Below are 15180 nucleotides of genomic sequence, written 5' to 3' on the forward strand. Positions count from 1 at the left end.
TCGGCTCCGTCCTCCCGTGCGGGCACCTTGTCCAGTTTGGAACCTGGGGTTAGTATTGAAGGCCCTTCAGGGGGTTCCCTTTGAACCGCTTCGGCGTGCTTCAGAGAAAGATTTGACACTGAAGGCCGTCTTTTTAGTGGCGAGACGGATGTCAGAGCTCCAGGTGCTGTCCTGTAGAGACCCTTTTCTGCAATTCTCAGAGTCAGGGGTCACGGTTCGGACCGTGCCTTCCTTCATGCCTAAGGTGGTTTCAGCGTTTCACCTAAACCAGCCTGTTTTTCTTTCCTCCTTTGTTGAGGAGGAGTTTCCAGATTCATTTGGGCAGTTGCACCTTTTGGATGTGCGCAGGACTCTGTTGCAGTATCTGCGAATTACAAATGCTTTCAGGACCTCTGATCATCTTTTTGTGCTGTTTGCAGGTCCTTGCAGAGGATCTTAGCGTCTAAAGCCACTATTGCCCATTGGCTCAAAGAAGCTATCTTTTCAGCATATCTGCTGTCTGGCCGGGCTCTGCCTGAAGCCTTTAAGGCACATTCCACAAGAGCGATTTCCTCTTCCTGGGCGGAAACTGGAGCACTATCTCTTCATGAGATTTGCAGTGCTGCAACATGGGCTTCTAAGCTCTCTTTCGCCCGACATTACAGGCTGGATGTGCCTGCCAGGAGGGATGCGCGTTTTGGAGCACAGGTGCTAGCGCGTGGTGTGGCTTGTTCCCACCCTATTTAGGGATAGCTTTGTTACATCCCATACGTAATGGCTTCATCTGCTTGATGACAAGGAAGGGAAAATTAGGTTCTTACCTTGGTAATTTTCTTTCCTTTAGTCATAGCAGATGAAGCCATGAGCCCTCCCTGTATGATTGTCTGTATTGCAGTGATTCTGATTTCAGGTGCTGTTCTTGTTTCCTGAAGTTATATTCCTTCCTTGGGGAGTTGGAAAACAGTCTTCAGGATTCTTGTTACAGTTATAGGAGGATGAGTTCATTCCCTCCAGTTCATGTTTTGGAAGGATGAGTTTATTCCCTCCAGGAGGATGCAAGTATTCCCTCCGTTTATACAAAGTGGAAGACGAGTTTATTCCCTCCAGGATGATGAGTTCATTCCCTCCTTTTTTGAGTTCATGCCCTTGTTAAGGGGCCATCGTTCGCTGTGAGGAAAGTTCATGTTATTCCCATTGCGGTTTGCCATACTGCTTTGGAAGCTTCAAATACTGAAGAGGCAGTGGAGCTGGCTGGCCATGAGGCACTGTGAAAAGTTGAGTGCTCTCTGTCTCCCCCTGCTGGTTGATGGACACAACCCATACATAATGGCTTCATCTGCTATGACTAAAGGAAAGAAAATTACCAAGGTAAGAACCTAATTTTCCCATCACTGCCTATTAAGGTATTTGCCCAATTTACCAAATATATGCATAAATATAAATTTCCATGTTCTTCTGAACATAAGAGTAGCCATACTGGGTCAGACCAATGGTTCATCTAGCCCAGTATCCTGTTTTCCAAACAATGGCCAAGCCAGGTCACAAGTATCTGGCAGAAACCCAAATCGTGGCAACACTCTATACTACAAATCCCAGGGCAAGCAGTTGCTTCCCATGTTTGTCTCAATAACAGACTATAGACTTTTCCTCCAGGAATTTGTCCAAACCTTTTTTAAACCCAGATAAGGCAAAGAGTTCCAGAGCTTAACTATTAGTTGAGTGAAAAAGTATTTCCTCCTATTTGTTTTAAAAGTATCTCTATATATAAAAGGCACCTCCAACGTTCTAAATTTGTAGTTGCAAGATCGCATGAGTGTCTGCCCCGCCCCCACGTCACAACGTGATGACGTTGAGGGCGGAGAAATGACACTCAACAAATCGGATTGTCATTGGGTAATCTCTGTTTCCACTTCCCAATGCAGCCGTCATTCCCATACACTCAAAAGCAAACAAAATCAGCGCAGGAACTCGTCCCCCCGCCCACAGTCCCCCTCAACCACCCTCCCGCAGCCGCTCCCTCACCGTTCCACCGCCCTCCCTCTCCTCTCCGACTCCGGCCATGGTGCACGACGATTACTACACATGAGCAAGGAAGCCCATTGGTTTATCTCTGTTTCCACTCCCCAACACAGCCGTCATTCCCATACACTCAAAACCAAGAACACTGACGTTTTTTTTTTTCCTTCCAAGGAGACTCAGCAGCACAACGAGTCACTTTCTGTGCAGCACAGAGAAACGAAGAACGTCGCTGGAAGGACAAAACTATTTGGATGCCCATGCTCCTGCTCCTGGTATGTGCAGCCACCCTAAGAAACGACCACCCACACAAAACTAACCACTGACTCGACGTCTGCACCCCCTCGCCTCCCCCCAACCCACACAAAACCTAAACGCACACTTCCACACAACCAGAAAACCAGACAAATACAAACGGAGATAAAAAACAGCAAGCAGGGAGGTTCCCAAGTGCTTACAGGAGCTTCAAAAGACACACTCCCTCCAACCACAAGCAAACACAGCTATCCACAACACACATTAACGATTGCACAGGCAGGTACCCAAGTGCTTAAAGGAACATCCTCCCCACTCCCAAAACACATCAAAACGCAGCCTTCCACAGAACAAGGAATGCTGACAAATACACATGCAGTTCAAATTTGCAAACACAGCTCACCAGAACACAGGCATATTAACGACTTGGCAGGCAGGTTCACAAGTGCTTACAGGAGCTACACCCCCTACACACACACACAAAAAAAGGAAAAACCAACCTTCCACACAAGAAACAAACACACACAAAAAAGAAAACAACAAACACACAGTCAATCTCACACATACTCAGCCAAACATACACACTCCAAGGAATTCCTTGCTAGCGCCCGTTTCATTTGTTTCAGAAACGGGCCTTTTTTTTACTAGTTTCCATATAATTTCCTTGAGTGTCCCGTAGTGTTTGTATGTTTGGAACGAGTAAAAAATCTATTTACTTCTGCTGGTTCTACACCACTCAGGATTTTGTAGACCTCAATCATATCTCCCCTAATCCAAGCTGAAGAGCCCTAACCTCTATAGCCCTTTCCTCATACGAGAGGAGTTACATCCCCTTTATCATTTTGGTCTCTCTTCTTTGAACCTTTTCTAATTCAGCTATACCTTTTTTGAGATATGGTGAACAGAACTGAACGCAGTACTCAAGGTGTGGACGCACCATGGAACGACACAAAGGCATTATAGTATTTTCGATCTTATTCACAATCCCTTTCCTAATAATTCGTAGCATCCTGTTTTCTTTTTTGGCTGCTGCATACTGAGCAAAAGATTTCAGTGTATTATCTACAACGACACCCAGATCTTTTTCTTGAGCACTGATCCCCAGTAGCTTTGCTTCTTGATTGCAACCCTCATGTCTTTCATCATTATGCAAATATTTCACTTGCTAGAGATACATCTTATTAACCAATATAAAAATGTCTTCTAGTAATCAACTTTTCAGAATATAGCCAGAATATTGTTTTAATTATAGATTATAAACAATTTATATTAGAGAGAACAATCAAATGACATAGATTCATGATTTACTTTTTTGCACAAAAATAGATTGTTCTGAGTCTGTTCTGTTATTGAAGCAAATATTGATTGAAAATCAAATATTTCATTGGGATGGAAAAAAGAGAGGTTTTTGTGTCCCAAAAGAAGGAAATGTGAAAATCTGTAGGGGGTCTAATGATATGTTATCCAGTGGTCTAATTTTAGAGACAAGCATTACAGCTGAGACAGTTGTAATTCTTTGCTGCTGTTTCTCTTTCATCATTTCTTCTTGCTCTGTTGCTTTGTTATCCAATCCAGTAAAGTAATCTGTGCATTCTTTTGTCACAATCTAAACCAGATGAATTACAGTTGTATGAAACTCGGATTGTTATATCATGACCATTTGTAATTCACATCTTGCACATTTTTATTTAGTTTAATCAAAGATCTTCCACCTACAAGAAGCATGGAGTACAGGCACACATTACATTTCTGAGACATGATCAACACGGGCTACCATTAAGACAGGTTATTTTAATGTTAAAATTAGTTATTAGTAATTAAGACTCATTACATAAAGTGAGACCTGTGCTAAAATAGCTTGAATTAGTGTAATGTACTGTGATATTTGTATTACACCAACACCTGATTAGGTTCAAAGTGAATAACAAACCACAGAAAATATTCTGCAAACAATAATGTAACAATGAAAATATTTAAATAAATATGTCTTCAAATTTTTGCAGTACTATTCCAAAGACATATATTACTGTTTTTTTCATACAACGAGGAAAAGACCTCAAAACACCCAAACACTTAATTAGATTTTAGTGTCTTTCACTGGGGTTATGGTATTCATCATTGGTCTAAAAACCTCATAATGTTTTTCTTCTTATTATTCACATTTGTTTTTACTTATAATTATTTGTCACTCATTATTCTAAAAAATGTTTTCGTCTTCTTTATTTTCTTCTTAGTTTTATACAGAAAACATTCCCTTTTTTTCTTTTTCAACAATGACTGTGTGTATAACTTGTTTCATAATAAAAAAAGTTGAGCAGTTAGCTAACACCCGACGGTGGCCAGACCCGTTTCACTCCAACGGCTTCCTCAGGGGCTGTGCATCGATAATGAACTGCCTGTTCACCTCACATTTACATAGATGTTTTAACTTATATTTCATCCTGTTCACTGTTCGTTCAGCAACATGTCGGGAGATAGTTGTCAAAAAGAGCCCTGCTCTTTTAAATCATGTGGTCAACTTAAATTATAACCAATCATTAAGCAGCATTTTTCAAACCTTAAATTGATTCATTATGCACTTAGGGATATCCAGATGATTGTCAATTGCTTCATTATATGTATCAGCGTGCTCATATCGTTTATCATTTATCAACGATTGTGGTCACTATGTGGAACATCAGGAAAAGGACTATATCAATCTTGTTCTTGTAGGAATTAAATCTCTAGCTGAACACATAGAGGGGCATCATCGAATGGGGCGCCCAAGGTTTCCTGAGGGCGCCCTCGCAGGACGGCTCACGAAGGGGCAGGGAAACCCGTATTATCGAAACAAGATGGGTGGCCATCTTTCGTTTCGATAATACAGTCAGGGACGCCTAAATCTCAACATTTAAGTCGACCTTAGAGATGGTCATCCCCGGTTTTCGGCGATAATGGAAACCGAGGAAGCCCATCTCAAAAACAACCAAATCCAACTCATTTGGTCATGGGAGGAGCCAGCATTCGTGGTGCACTGGTCCCCCTGACATGCCAAGACACCAACTGGGCACCCTAGGGGGCACTGCAGTGGACTAACTGATCACTAACTGAACGGAAAAAGCCCTTCCCTTACCGATCTCTTAGCAATTTGGAAAGGAACAAGCATGCATGAAGGAAATCGCATGCAAATGAGCTGCTCGCTGTTAACTCATTTGCACATGATTTCCTTCCTAAGGAGGGGAAGCCAGTGCAGAGCAGCCAAGCGTTATGTGTGGCTGCTCTGCGCATGCCAGAGACGGCTTTATACACGCAGACAAGCTGCATGTATAATAGTCATCTACAACCTTAAATAAATTTGCTGTCTACAACCTTAAAATAACACAAGTCCAGGTGAAAACATCCAAGTGCCCTTCAGGGATGTCTTTTTTTTTTTTTTTTTTTTCGAATATAGGTGAAGGACGTCCAATTGATAGGCGCCTTTGCTATGCCTCCGTCCCTGCGACGGGCAGTTGAGGATGTCCAAAATGTGGATGTTTCTGTGAGAAGGGTGTCCATGCCTTTGCTATGCCTCTGACACCCCCTTTATTTATTTATTTATTTATTTGGATTTTGGATCACAAGTAGCAGCAGTGGGATTTGAGCCGGCCACCTCTGGATTGCAAGACCAGTGCTCTAACCACTAGGCCACTCCTCCGCTCCACTCCCTTGAAATTTAGCCATCCCTGTGGGGGGGCAGTCCAGGATGTCCAAAATGTTTGAAAGAAGGACATCCACGCCTTCGCTATGCCTCTGCTGACACACACACACCTCCCACCCACCAGGGACCAGCATACTGCTGCGATGGACCTGAGTATGATATTTGAGGCTGGCAAAAAAAGTTTTTAAAGTTTTTTTTCAGGGTGGGAGGGGGTTAGTCACCACTGGGGGAGTCAGGGGAGGTCATTCCCTGTTCCCTCCAGTGGTCATCTGGTCAGTTCAGGCACCTTTTTGAGGCTTGGTCGTAAGAAAAAATGGACCAAGTAAAGTAGGCCAAGTGCTCGTCAGGGATGCCCTTCTTTTTTCCATTATCGCTCGAGGATGCCCATCTGTTAGGCACGCCCCAGTCCTGCCTTCGCTACGCCTCCAACACACCCCCCCCCCGGAACTTTGGTCGTGTCCGCGACGGTAAGCAGTTGGGGACGCCCAAAATCGGCTTTTGATTATGCCAATTTGGGCGACCCTGAGAGAAGGACATCCATCTCCTGATTTGTGTCAAAAGATGGGCGCCCTTCTCTTTCGAAAATAAGCCTGATAATGTCTTTTTGTGTCAATTTTTACAAATAAAGATATTTATCAAGAGAAACCATGGTTTTTTAAGTCATGCAATCAATTTAAATTGTAACCAGTCATTGAACAGCATTTTTTATTATGAAATAAGTTGTACACACAGTCATTGTTGAAAAAAGAAAAAAAGGGAATGTTTTTTGTATAAAGCTAAGAAGAAAATAAAGAAGAAAACATTTTTTAGAATAATGAGTGATAAATAATTATAAATAAAAACAAATTTGAATAATAATAATAAGAAGAAAAACATTATGAGGTTTTTAGACCAATGATGAATACCACAACCCCAGTGATGCTAAAATCTAAGTAAGCGTTTGGGTGTTTTGCGGTCTTTTCTTCGTTTTAAGAAAAAACAGTAATATATGTTTTTGCAATAGTACTGGACTCTTCAATATTGTTTTATTTTGATTTTTTAGAGCCACAGTGATTTTTGTTCCTCTATTTTTGATACTTCAAATTTATCCAAAACAAATAGAATGGAAAATTTTCAAATCTCTGCTGCGTGCTGTGGCCATTTTTACTGCAGCAGGTAAAAATGCCATTGTCACATGGTAAGATTTCACTTACCATGTGGCCATTCGGGGGGGGGGGGGGTAGCACTTAATGCCACCCATTGAGGTAGCGCTAAGGGCTCCTGCGCTAACTTTTTAACCAGCTAGTGCCGATCACTGCCGGATTAGCGCCGCGCTAGAAAATAGCTATTTCCCCTAGTGTGGCAAATGGCATGCACCAGGACTGGAGCTACCGCCAGTGCCCCCGTTGGGCTGGTGGTAGTTAAGTACATAAGTACATAAGTAGTGCCATACTGGGAAAGACCAAAGGTCCATCTAGCCCAGCATCCTGTCACCGACAGTGGCCAATCCAGGTCAAGGGCACCTGGCACGCTCCCCAAACGTAAAAACATTCCAGACAAGTTATACCTAAAAATGCGGAATTTTTCCAAGTCCATTTAATAGCGGTCTATGGACTTGTCCTTTAGGAATCTATCTAACCCCTTTTTAAACTCCGTCAAGCTAACCGCCCGTACCACGTTCTCCGGCAACGAATTCCAGAGTCTAATTACACGTTGGGTGAAGAAAAATTTTCTCCGATTCGTTTTAAATTTACCACACTGTAGCTTCAACTCATGCCCTCTAGTCCTAGTATTTTTGGATAGCGTGAACAGTCGCTTCACATCCACCCGATCCATTCCACTCATTATTTTATACACTTCTATCATATCTCCCCTCAGCCGTCTCTTCTCCAAGCTGAAAAGCCCTAGCCTTCTCAGCCTCTCTTCATAGGAAAGTCGTCCCATCCCCACTATCATTTTCGTCGCCCTTCGCTGTACCTTTTCCAATTCTACTATATCTTTTTGAGATACGGAGACCAGTACTGAACACAATACTCCAGGTGCGGTCGCACCATGGAGCGATACAACGGCATTATAACATCCGCACACCTGGACTCCATACCCTTCCTAATAACACCCAACATTCTATTCGCTTTCCTAGCCGCAGCAGCACACTGAGCAGAAGGTTTCAGCGTATCATCGACGACGACACCCAGATCCCTTTCTTGATCCGTAACTCCTAACGCGGAACCTTGCAAGACGTAGCTATAATTCGGGTTCCTCTTACCCACATGCATCACTTTGCACTTGTCAACATTGAACTTCATCTGCCACTTGCACGCCCATTCTCCCAGTCTCGCAAGGTCCTCCTGTAATCGTTCACATTCCTCCTGCGACTTGACGACCCTGAATAATTTTGTGTCATCGGCGAATTTAATTACCTCACTAGTTATTCCCATCTCTAGGTCATTTATAAATACATTAAAAAGCAACGGACCCAGCACAGACCCCTGCGGGACCCCACTAACTACCCTCCTCCACTGAGAATACTGGCCACGCAATCCTACTCTCTGCTTCCTATCTTTCAACCAGTTCTTAATCCATAATAATACCCTACCTCCGATTCCATGACTCTGCAATTTCTTCAGGAGTCTTTCGTGCGGCACTTTGTCAAACGCCTTCTGAAAATCCAGATATACAATATCAACCGGCTCCCCATTGTCCACATGTTTGCTTACCCCCTCAAAAAAATGCATTAGATTGGTGAGGCAAGACTTCCCTTCACTAAATCCGTGCTGACTTTGTCTCATCAGTCCATGTTTTTGTATATGCTCTGCAATTTTATTCTTAATAATAGCCTCCACCATCTTGCCCGGCACCGACGTCAGACTCACCGGTCTATAATTTCCCGGATCTCCTCTGGAACCCTTCTTAAAAATCGGAGTAACATTGGCTACCCTCCAGTCTTCCGGTACTACACTCGATTTTAGGGACAGATTGCATATTTCTAACAGTAGCTCCGCAAGTTCATTTTTTAGTTCTATTAATACTCTGGGATGAATACCATCAGGTCCCGGTGATTTACTACTCTTCAGCTTGCTGAACTGACCCATTACATCCTCCAAGGTTACAGAGAATTTGTTTAGTTTCTCCGACTCCCCTGCTTCAAATATTCTTTCCGGCACCGGTGTCCCCCCCAAATCCTCCTCGGTGAAGACCGAAGCAAAGAATTCATTTAATTTCTCCGCTACGGCTTTGTCCTCCTTGATCGCCCCTTTAACACCATTTTCGTCCAGCGGCCCAACCGACTCTTTGGCCGGTTTCCTGCTTTTAATGTATCTAAAAAAATTTTTACTATGTATTTTTGCTTCCAACGCTAGTTCCAGATTAGCATGTGTTAAGCCCACATTGGGCTTACCACTGCTTTGTAAAAGGGCCCCTAAAAGAGAGTCATCTATGTGAGAGGTTCAGTTACCCTTGGGGAAAGAAAATAGGTTAAGTAGATATTGTGGAGAGGAGCCATCAAAGATTTTGAAAATCAGACATACTAATTTGAAAAGTACATAGTAAAATAACACATCCTACTTGTTGCCCACTTTGATGACTTCTCATTTTTAAAGAGGTATAGAAGCCACAAACTACTCAATTGGTTAGAAAATATCTCCAATGCTGTCCACATCCTCATGCATTTCCTTTGGTGTCCCTTCTTTTCAGCGGCAGCTTTCTCATAACATAAGACAAAGTAGTACTACATATTAAATTCCAAAGCCATATTATTCTTTTCTTCTATACTTATCCGAATTCATTTTAAAACCAGTACAATCAGAATATTAAATAACCTTGTTTCTGCCTTGGCAGCTCTGACTTTAGAACTTCTGTCCATACGACAATTTCCTTCACGTCAGCTGCACTATTCTGCACAGCAGGTGGAGGCAGAGAAAACTGAATTCTACCAGTGATGTCACCGGTATAAGCTGGGGTGCTCCCTGGAACAATCCAGTATTTTTCTCTATCTTCAGCAGGTGGTAGGTTGTGCGGTCGGGTGGTGCCCTGGGCGAGAGCTCATATGCACACTTTGCAGCGAGCCCTGTTGTCATGGTGGACTCTGGCCTTACAGGACTTCCATCGATCTCTGCCTCTCATGCCCACAGCGAATCTCAGTCTGGCCTGGTGGGACAGTTCAAGGCAAAGGGGGTTCTGCTGGATCCCCCTCAGTGAGTGGTGGTCACCATGGATGTGAATCTCCTTAGTTGGGAAACTCATTGCCTAGAACAGGTGACCCATGGAACCTGCTGAAGCCAAGAGGTGATCTGGTTTATCAGTCATTTGGAGACCCGGGTTGTCTGGTTAGCCCTGCAGGAGTTTTGACAGCTCCTCGAAGGAAGAGAGAGTGGTCAGAGTGATGTCAGACATCGCCACGGCTGTTTGCTTACATCAACAGGCAGGGTAATACCAGGAGTCAGGCAGTGGCCCTGGAGGCAGCAAGTCTCTATCAGTGGGCAGAGAGCCATCTGTAGGCCCTTTCACTGGTCCATATTGTGGGCAAGGACAATGGGCAGTCAGACTTAGCCACTTTCACCTGGATCTGGGAGAATGGGCGCTGAGGCAACAGGCCTATCAGCTTATTTTGGACCACTGGGGCCCTCTGCAATTCGATCTGATGGCATCCAGAATCAATGTAAAGGTGGAGCACTTCTTCAGTCTAAAAAGAGAGATGGCCTCTCAGTGCATTGATGCCCTGGCTCAACCTTGGCTGTTGGAGGAGCCCCTATACATCTTCCGTCTGTTGTGCAGGTTTGCAGGATTGTTCTGCTGGTGACTCTGGATTGGCATTGCAGGCTCCAGTATGCAGATCTCTAGTGTCTTCTGATGGGGGAGCCTCTCTTGCTGCCCAGGGGTTGAGGAGTGCTCCGGCAGGGATCGGTAGAAATGGAAGACCCAAATCCCTTCTGGCATGTGGTCTGGCCATTGAGAGGAGGCATTTGTGGAAGTGCATTTTCTCCCCCGTGGTGGTCTCTATGCTGCTCCACTCCAGGAAATCTGCTACTATCCTGGCTTCTGTCAGGGTTTGGCATGTTTTTGAGCCCTGTTGTGGGGAACAGTTCCTCTCTCCCTGGAGGGCTCAGATTCCTGATATTATAGGATTTCTGCAGCAGGGCCTGGATCAGGTACTGGCTCTGAGGCAGTGGCATTCCTAGGGGGTGGGGGCGGTGTGTCCTGGGTGCACACTGCTGGGGGGGGGGGGTGCCGCTCGCACGCCTGTCCGTCGTTCGTTCCATGCTCCCTCTGCCCTGAAACAGGTTTCGCAGGGGGGGGGGATGCATCGGCGATCTGCCCCGGGTGTCAGCCCCCCTAGGAACGCCACTGCTCTGAGGGTCCAGGTAGCTTCTCTGTCCAGTTTTTGGCAATGCATAGAGAGGAGCTTGCTTGGGTCGATAGGGGAGGAGTCAAGATGGCGCTGATACGCTGAGTGAGCGAAGTTGCTGGAGTGTGTGAATTGCTTTATCGTGTTTCTCTCTGATAATGATGCCCCATACCAAAAGAAAGGGGGCAGTGAGAGCCTTACCCCTCCAGGCTCGCACATCCTCTCCGATGCAAAAAACGCTTGACGACTTTGCAACTCGGCGCCCACCAACACAAACTGGAGGAGAATCTCCGCTTGACGCTGGCGCAGGGATTCAGGCTTCGCTGGAGGGTGAGATCTCTTTGTCTCCTCCAGGTACTGGAACTCCACTCTGCCCTGCCGCGATTCGAGAGGGGAGAGCTGAACTACACAACCCGAAAGTCGGTGAAGTTGTGGCCAGCGGAGAGGGTCCCCCTTTGGAACTGGAGGTGGCAGTGGAAGGTAATTCAACGCGGGGAGACCCGCCTAGAGTGGTAACTCTTGATACGTTGTGGTTGGCAATGGAGAAAATGCAAAAACTTATAATTAACTCTACACAAGAGACTAAAAATCTTGCAATTACTGTTGATCAGCTTTCTAAGTCTATGGAAAAAATGAAACAAGATTTAAAGGCTCAACAAAAGAGCTCTCAGGAAGAAACTGAAAAACTTAAAGAAAATGTTTCTGCAGTGATAAAAGATAATATAAATATGTGCCAAAGGATTGAACAAATTGAGAACTACAATAGAAGATTGAATATGCGAATTCTCAATTTCCCCAAACCAATAGGAGTCTCACCATATGATATGTTTAAAAAATTCCTTGTGGAAAATCTTAAATTTTCCTCTCAAAATATTTCGCCGATAAACAAGATTTATTATTTACCCACTAAGAAGAATCAAGCTTGAGACCCCTTCAAATTCGGAGAAAGCTGAGGAGTTGAAGGATATCGCAATGATTTTGGAGGACTCACTGTCCAAAGTAACGGTTAGAGCTACTCTTTTAATCTCATTTGTATTTGAGCAAGACTTTGACACAGTATTAAAATTATATTTCAAGAATATTCAACTAGAGTTTTGTGGTCAGAAACTTTGGATCTTTCCGGATGTGACTAAAATTACTCAGGAGAGAAGGAAACAGTTTCTGGAAACGAGAGTGGAAACTAGATCTTTGGAGGCAACATTTTTACTTGCCTATCCATGCAAGTGTATTGTAAAATACTTAGGTATAAAATATGTGTTTTTTGTGCCAACTCAACTAAGAGAATTTATAAATTTGAAAAAGATTAAGTCATGAATCCAGTATAATTTAATTAGAAATGGTGGGTGCTAGGCTATGCCTTTCCTTTAAAATTATATTTTGATTAGATTCCCTGAATCAGTTTAGACCCCTCCCCTTCTCCCTATCTTATTGTGGTCTAAGGTAGACATGGTGAATTAATAATGTTTTTCTTCTTTTTAAGTTATATTTGAAATTATATGTTTCATACATGCCTAATATTTCTTGTAACAAGGTTAATACTTGTGAATATTTAAAATGCATAAATAAATAATTAAAAAAAAAGAGAGGAGCTTGATTCCTGAAGGGGGTGGCATATCTGCGTTTCCTGCTTCATCCTTCCTTACCTTCTTGAGACCTCAAATAGGTTCTCTGGGCCCTTCTAGGGGCTCCTTTTGAGCCTCTCCACTCGGCCTCCATCAAGGACCTTACTCTCAGGACAGTGTTCCTGGTAGCTATCATCTCTGTGTCCTTGCATACCGTCTTCTCTTTTCAGAGGTGTCTCCATTCCATGTGAATCAGGAGGTCTGTTTGCCCTCCTTTGTGATGGAGAGTTCGTCTTCTGTGGACAGGAGGCTCCACAAATTGCATGTCCAGAGGATGATCCTCTGTTACCTGAAGGAGATGAGTTTCTTTCCATCTCTTACCATCTCTTTGTACTTTCCATGGCCCACGCAAGGTCCATGCAGCCTCTAAGGCCTCCATTGTGAAGTGGATTCAGGTGGCTATTAAGTGTGCCTTCATCTGCAAGAATCGTTTGGTGCCTCAGGGACTGAAGGTCCACTTTGCAAGGGCTCAAGCTGCTTCCTGGGTAGAGGCCCAGGAGGTGACCCCTGAGTAGATTTGCAGGGCAGCAACTTGGTCGTTGCCTCATTCCTTTGCTAAGCCCTACAGATTGGATGTGCTGGCCAGGTTCTGCTCGGACTTTGGCAGGGCCATCATTCAGGGGGCCTTGTCTTCCCCTGCCCAATAGATCTGCTTTGGAGCTAATGTGAAGGAAGGAAATATTATATCTTACCTAATCATTTTCTTTTTTTAGTCAGTGACATTGTTCTGCAGTCCCACCCTTGGAGGATCTCAGCCCAAGGTCCTGGGTGTGCTCTCTTGCTTTTAAGATTAAAAAATACATTATTTTTCAGATGGGTAGCTTGCTATTCCCTTGATATTGCTATATCCTGGTATATGCAGAGTAGCGAGTGCCAGGGAGCACTCCACTTACACCGGTGATGTCACTAGTAGAATTGAGTTTTATTTACCTCCACCTGCTGATAGGAAGGGATAACACCCAATTGTGCAGAACAGTGTCGTTGACTAAAGGAAAGAAAATTATCAGGTAAGACATATCTCCTTTGTATGACAGCTGATCTTGATCAGGCAGTATCAAACAAATATGGCACCATGCTGCCTGCCAATAGGTTTGCACATAAGTACAATCATACAATATATGCGAAAGAGTACCACAGCTAAATTTACAAGCCCAACAGTTCACAGCAGAAATGCACTGGATTTTTGACACCTTGATTGAAGTCTAGTGTGAGTAGCAAAATATTATGATTGAGTCCGGATTGATGACATTCAGATTTTTAGCTGAGAAGCCCAGAACCTTTCCCCATTGTTTTGGGGTCTAGTTTATCGTGCAGCTCATTTTCCACTCTCCTATGTTTCCCATAGGCATTTATTTGCAATTTGAGCAGCTTATAAAATTGGGTGTATACCAGATAACTTAGATAACATAAGACCCACTTCTCTATTCACCCAATCTACAGAATATTAACTGGGCTCTATCATACCAGAAGTAATGAGATGCCTTAAATGTAATTATTGAAAATAGCAGCCTTTAGGAAGGTCAGACTCAAAAGATTTAAATTTTCTATTCTTTAGCAACTAGCTTACTATCCGTATTCCACATTTCTACCATTGTTCCCTTATGATTTATGCAGTGCATTAAAGTAACGCATCTTGTATCTTGCATTTCATGTAGTCTGCAATAGTTATCCAGAGCTAAATGTGTAATCCGAGTTTGTTCAATGCTCATTGACACCAATGTGCCTGCTAGGACACAGTTGTATCCTTGAAGGATTATACATTCCTTTGACATCCTGTGTCATCTTTTGTTTTAAGCAAAAGGGTCAGGACAGGTGTTTGGACATCTAGATTTCAAGATAGTGGCAGAACCGGCTGATGCACCTTCCTTCACTGTAGTCCTACTGGCCCCTTCCCGACAGGAGAAAGCTGCTTGGACAAGTGATATAAGTCAGGTAAACCTAGTCATTTCTTTGCTATGTCTTTCTCTGCATGCTATTCTCATCTTTCCAGCCTACCACTAAGGTTCTTACTTTTTCAAAATTCACCACTGCCTTGTAACTTAGGGCCTATTTACTAAAATACATTAGAAAATTAGGGGCCCTTTTACTACCTGGCGGTAGAGCTACTGCCTGTTTTCTGTGCAAGAAATTGGCCCTACCACAGGGCTCGCTCAGGAGCATGGAAGTTGTTCCGGCGCATGCTGTTTCCAGTGCAGGGGGCATAACATCAATCCTGTCTGGGAGACAACATCAAGAAACTTAAGCTGGCAAGGAGATGCAGCTATAAGAACTCCAACACCATGCTCCTTCCTGGGCTGAGCAGGCAGTAA

The 15180-nt window shown here is 43.8% G+C and overlaps 1 protein-coding gene across 1 annotated transcript in view; it reads left to right on the forward strand.

Annotated features, from left to right (window-relative positions):
• Positions 1–15180, forward strand: part of RASGRF2 (Ras protein specific guanine nucleotide releasing factor 2) — an 839627-nt gene that overhangs the window by 405635 nt on the left and 418812 nt on the right. Inside the window, exon 12 of the mRNA XM_030193334.1 lies at positions 14667–14803. Within this exon, the coding sequence (XP_030049194.1) occupies positions 14667–14803 (137 nt within the window). The remainder of the gene's footprint in view (positions 1–14666; positions 14804–15180) is intronic.

The sequence above is a fragment of the Microcaecilia unicolor genome, chromosome 2, assembly GCF_901765095.1.
Source record: "Microcaecilia unicolor chromosome 2, aMicUni1.1, whole genome shotgun sequence".
Classification (NCBI taxonomy): domain Eukaryota; kingdom Metazoa; phylum Chordata; class Amphibia; order Gymnophiona; family Siphonopidae; genus Microcaecilia; species Microcaecilia unicolor.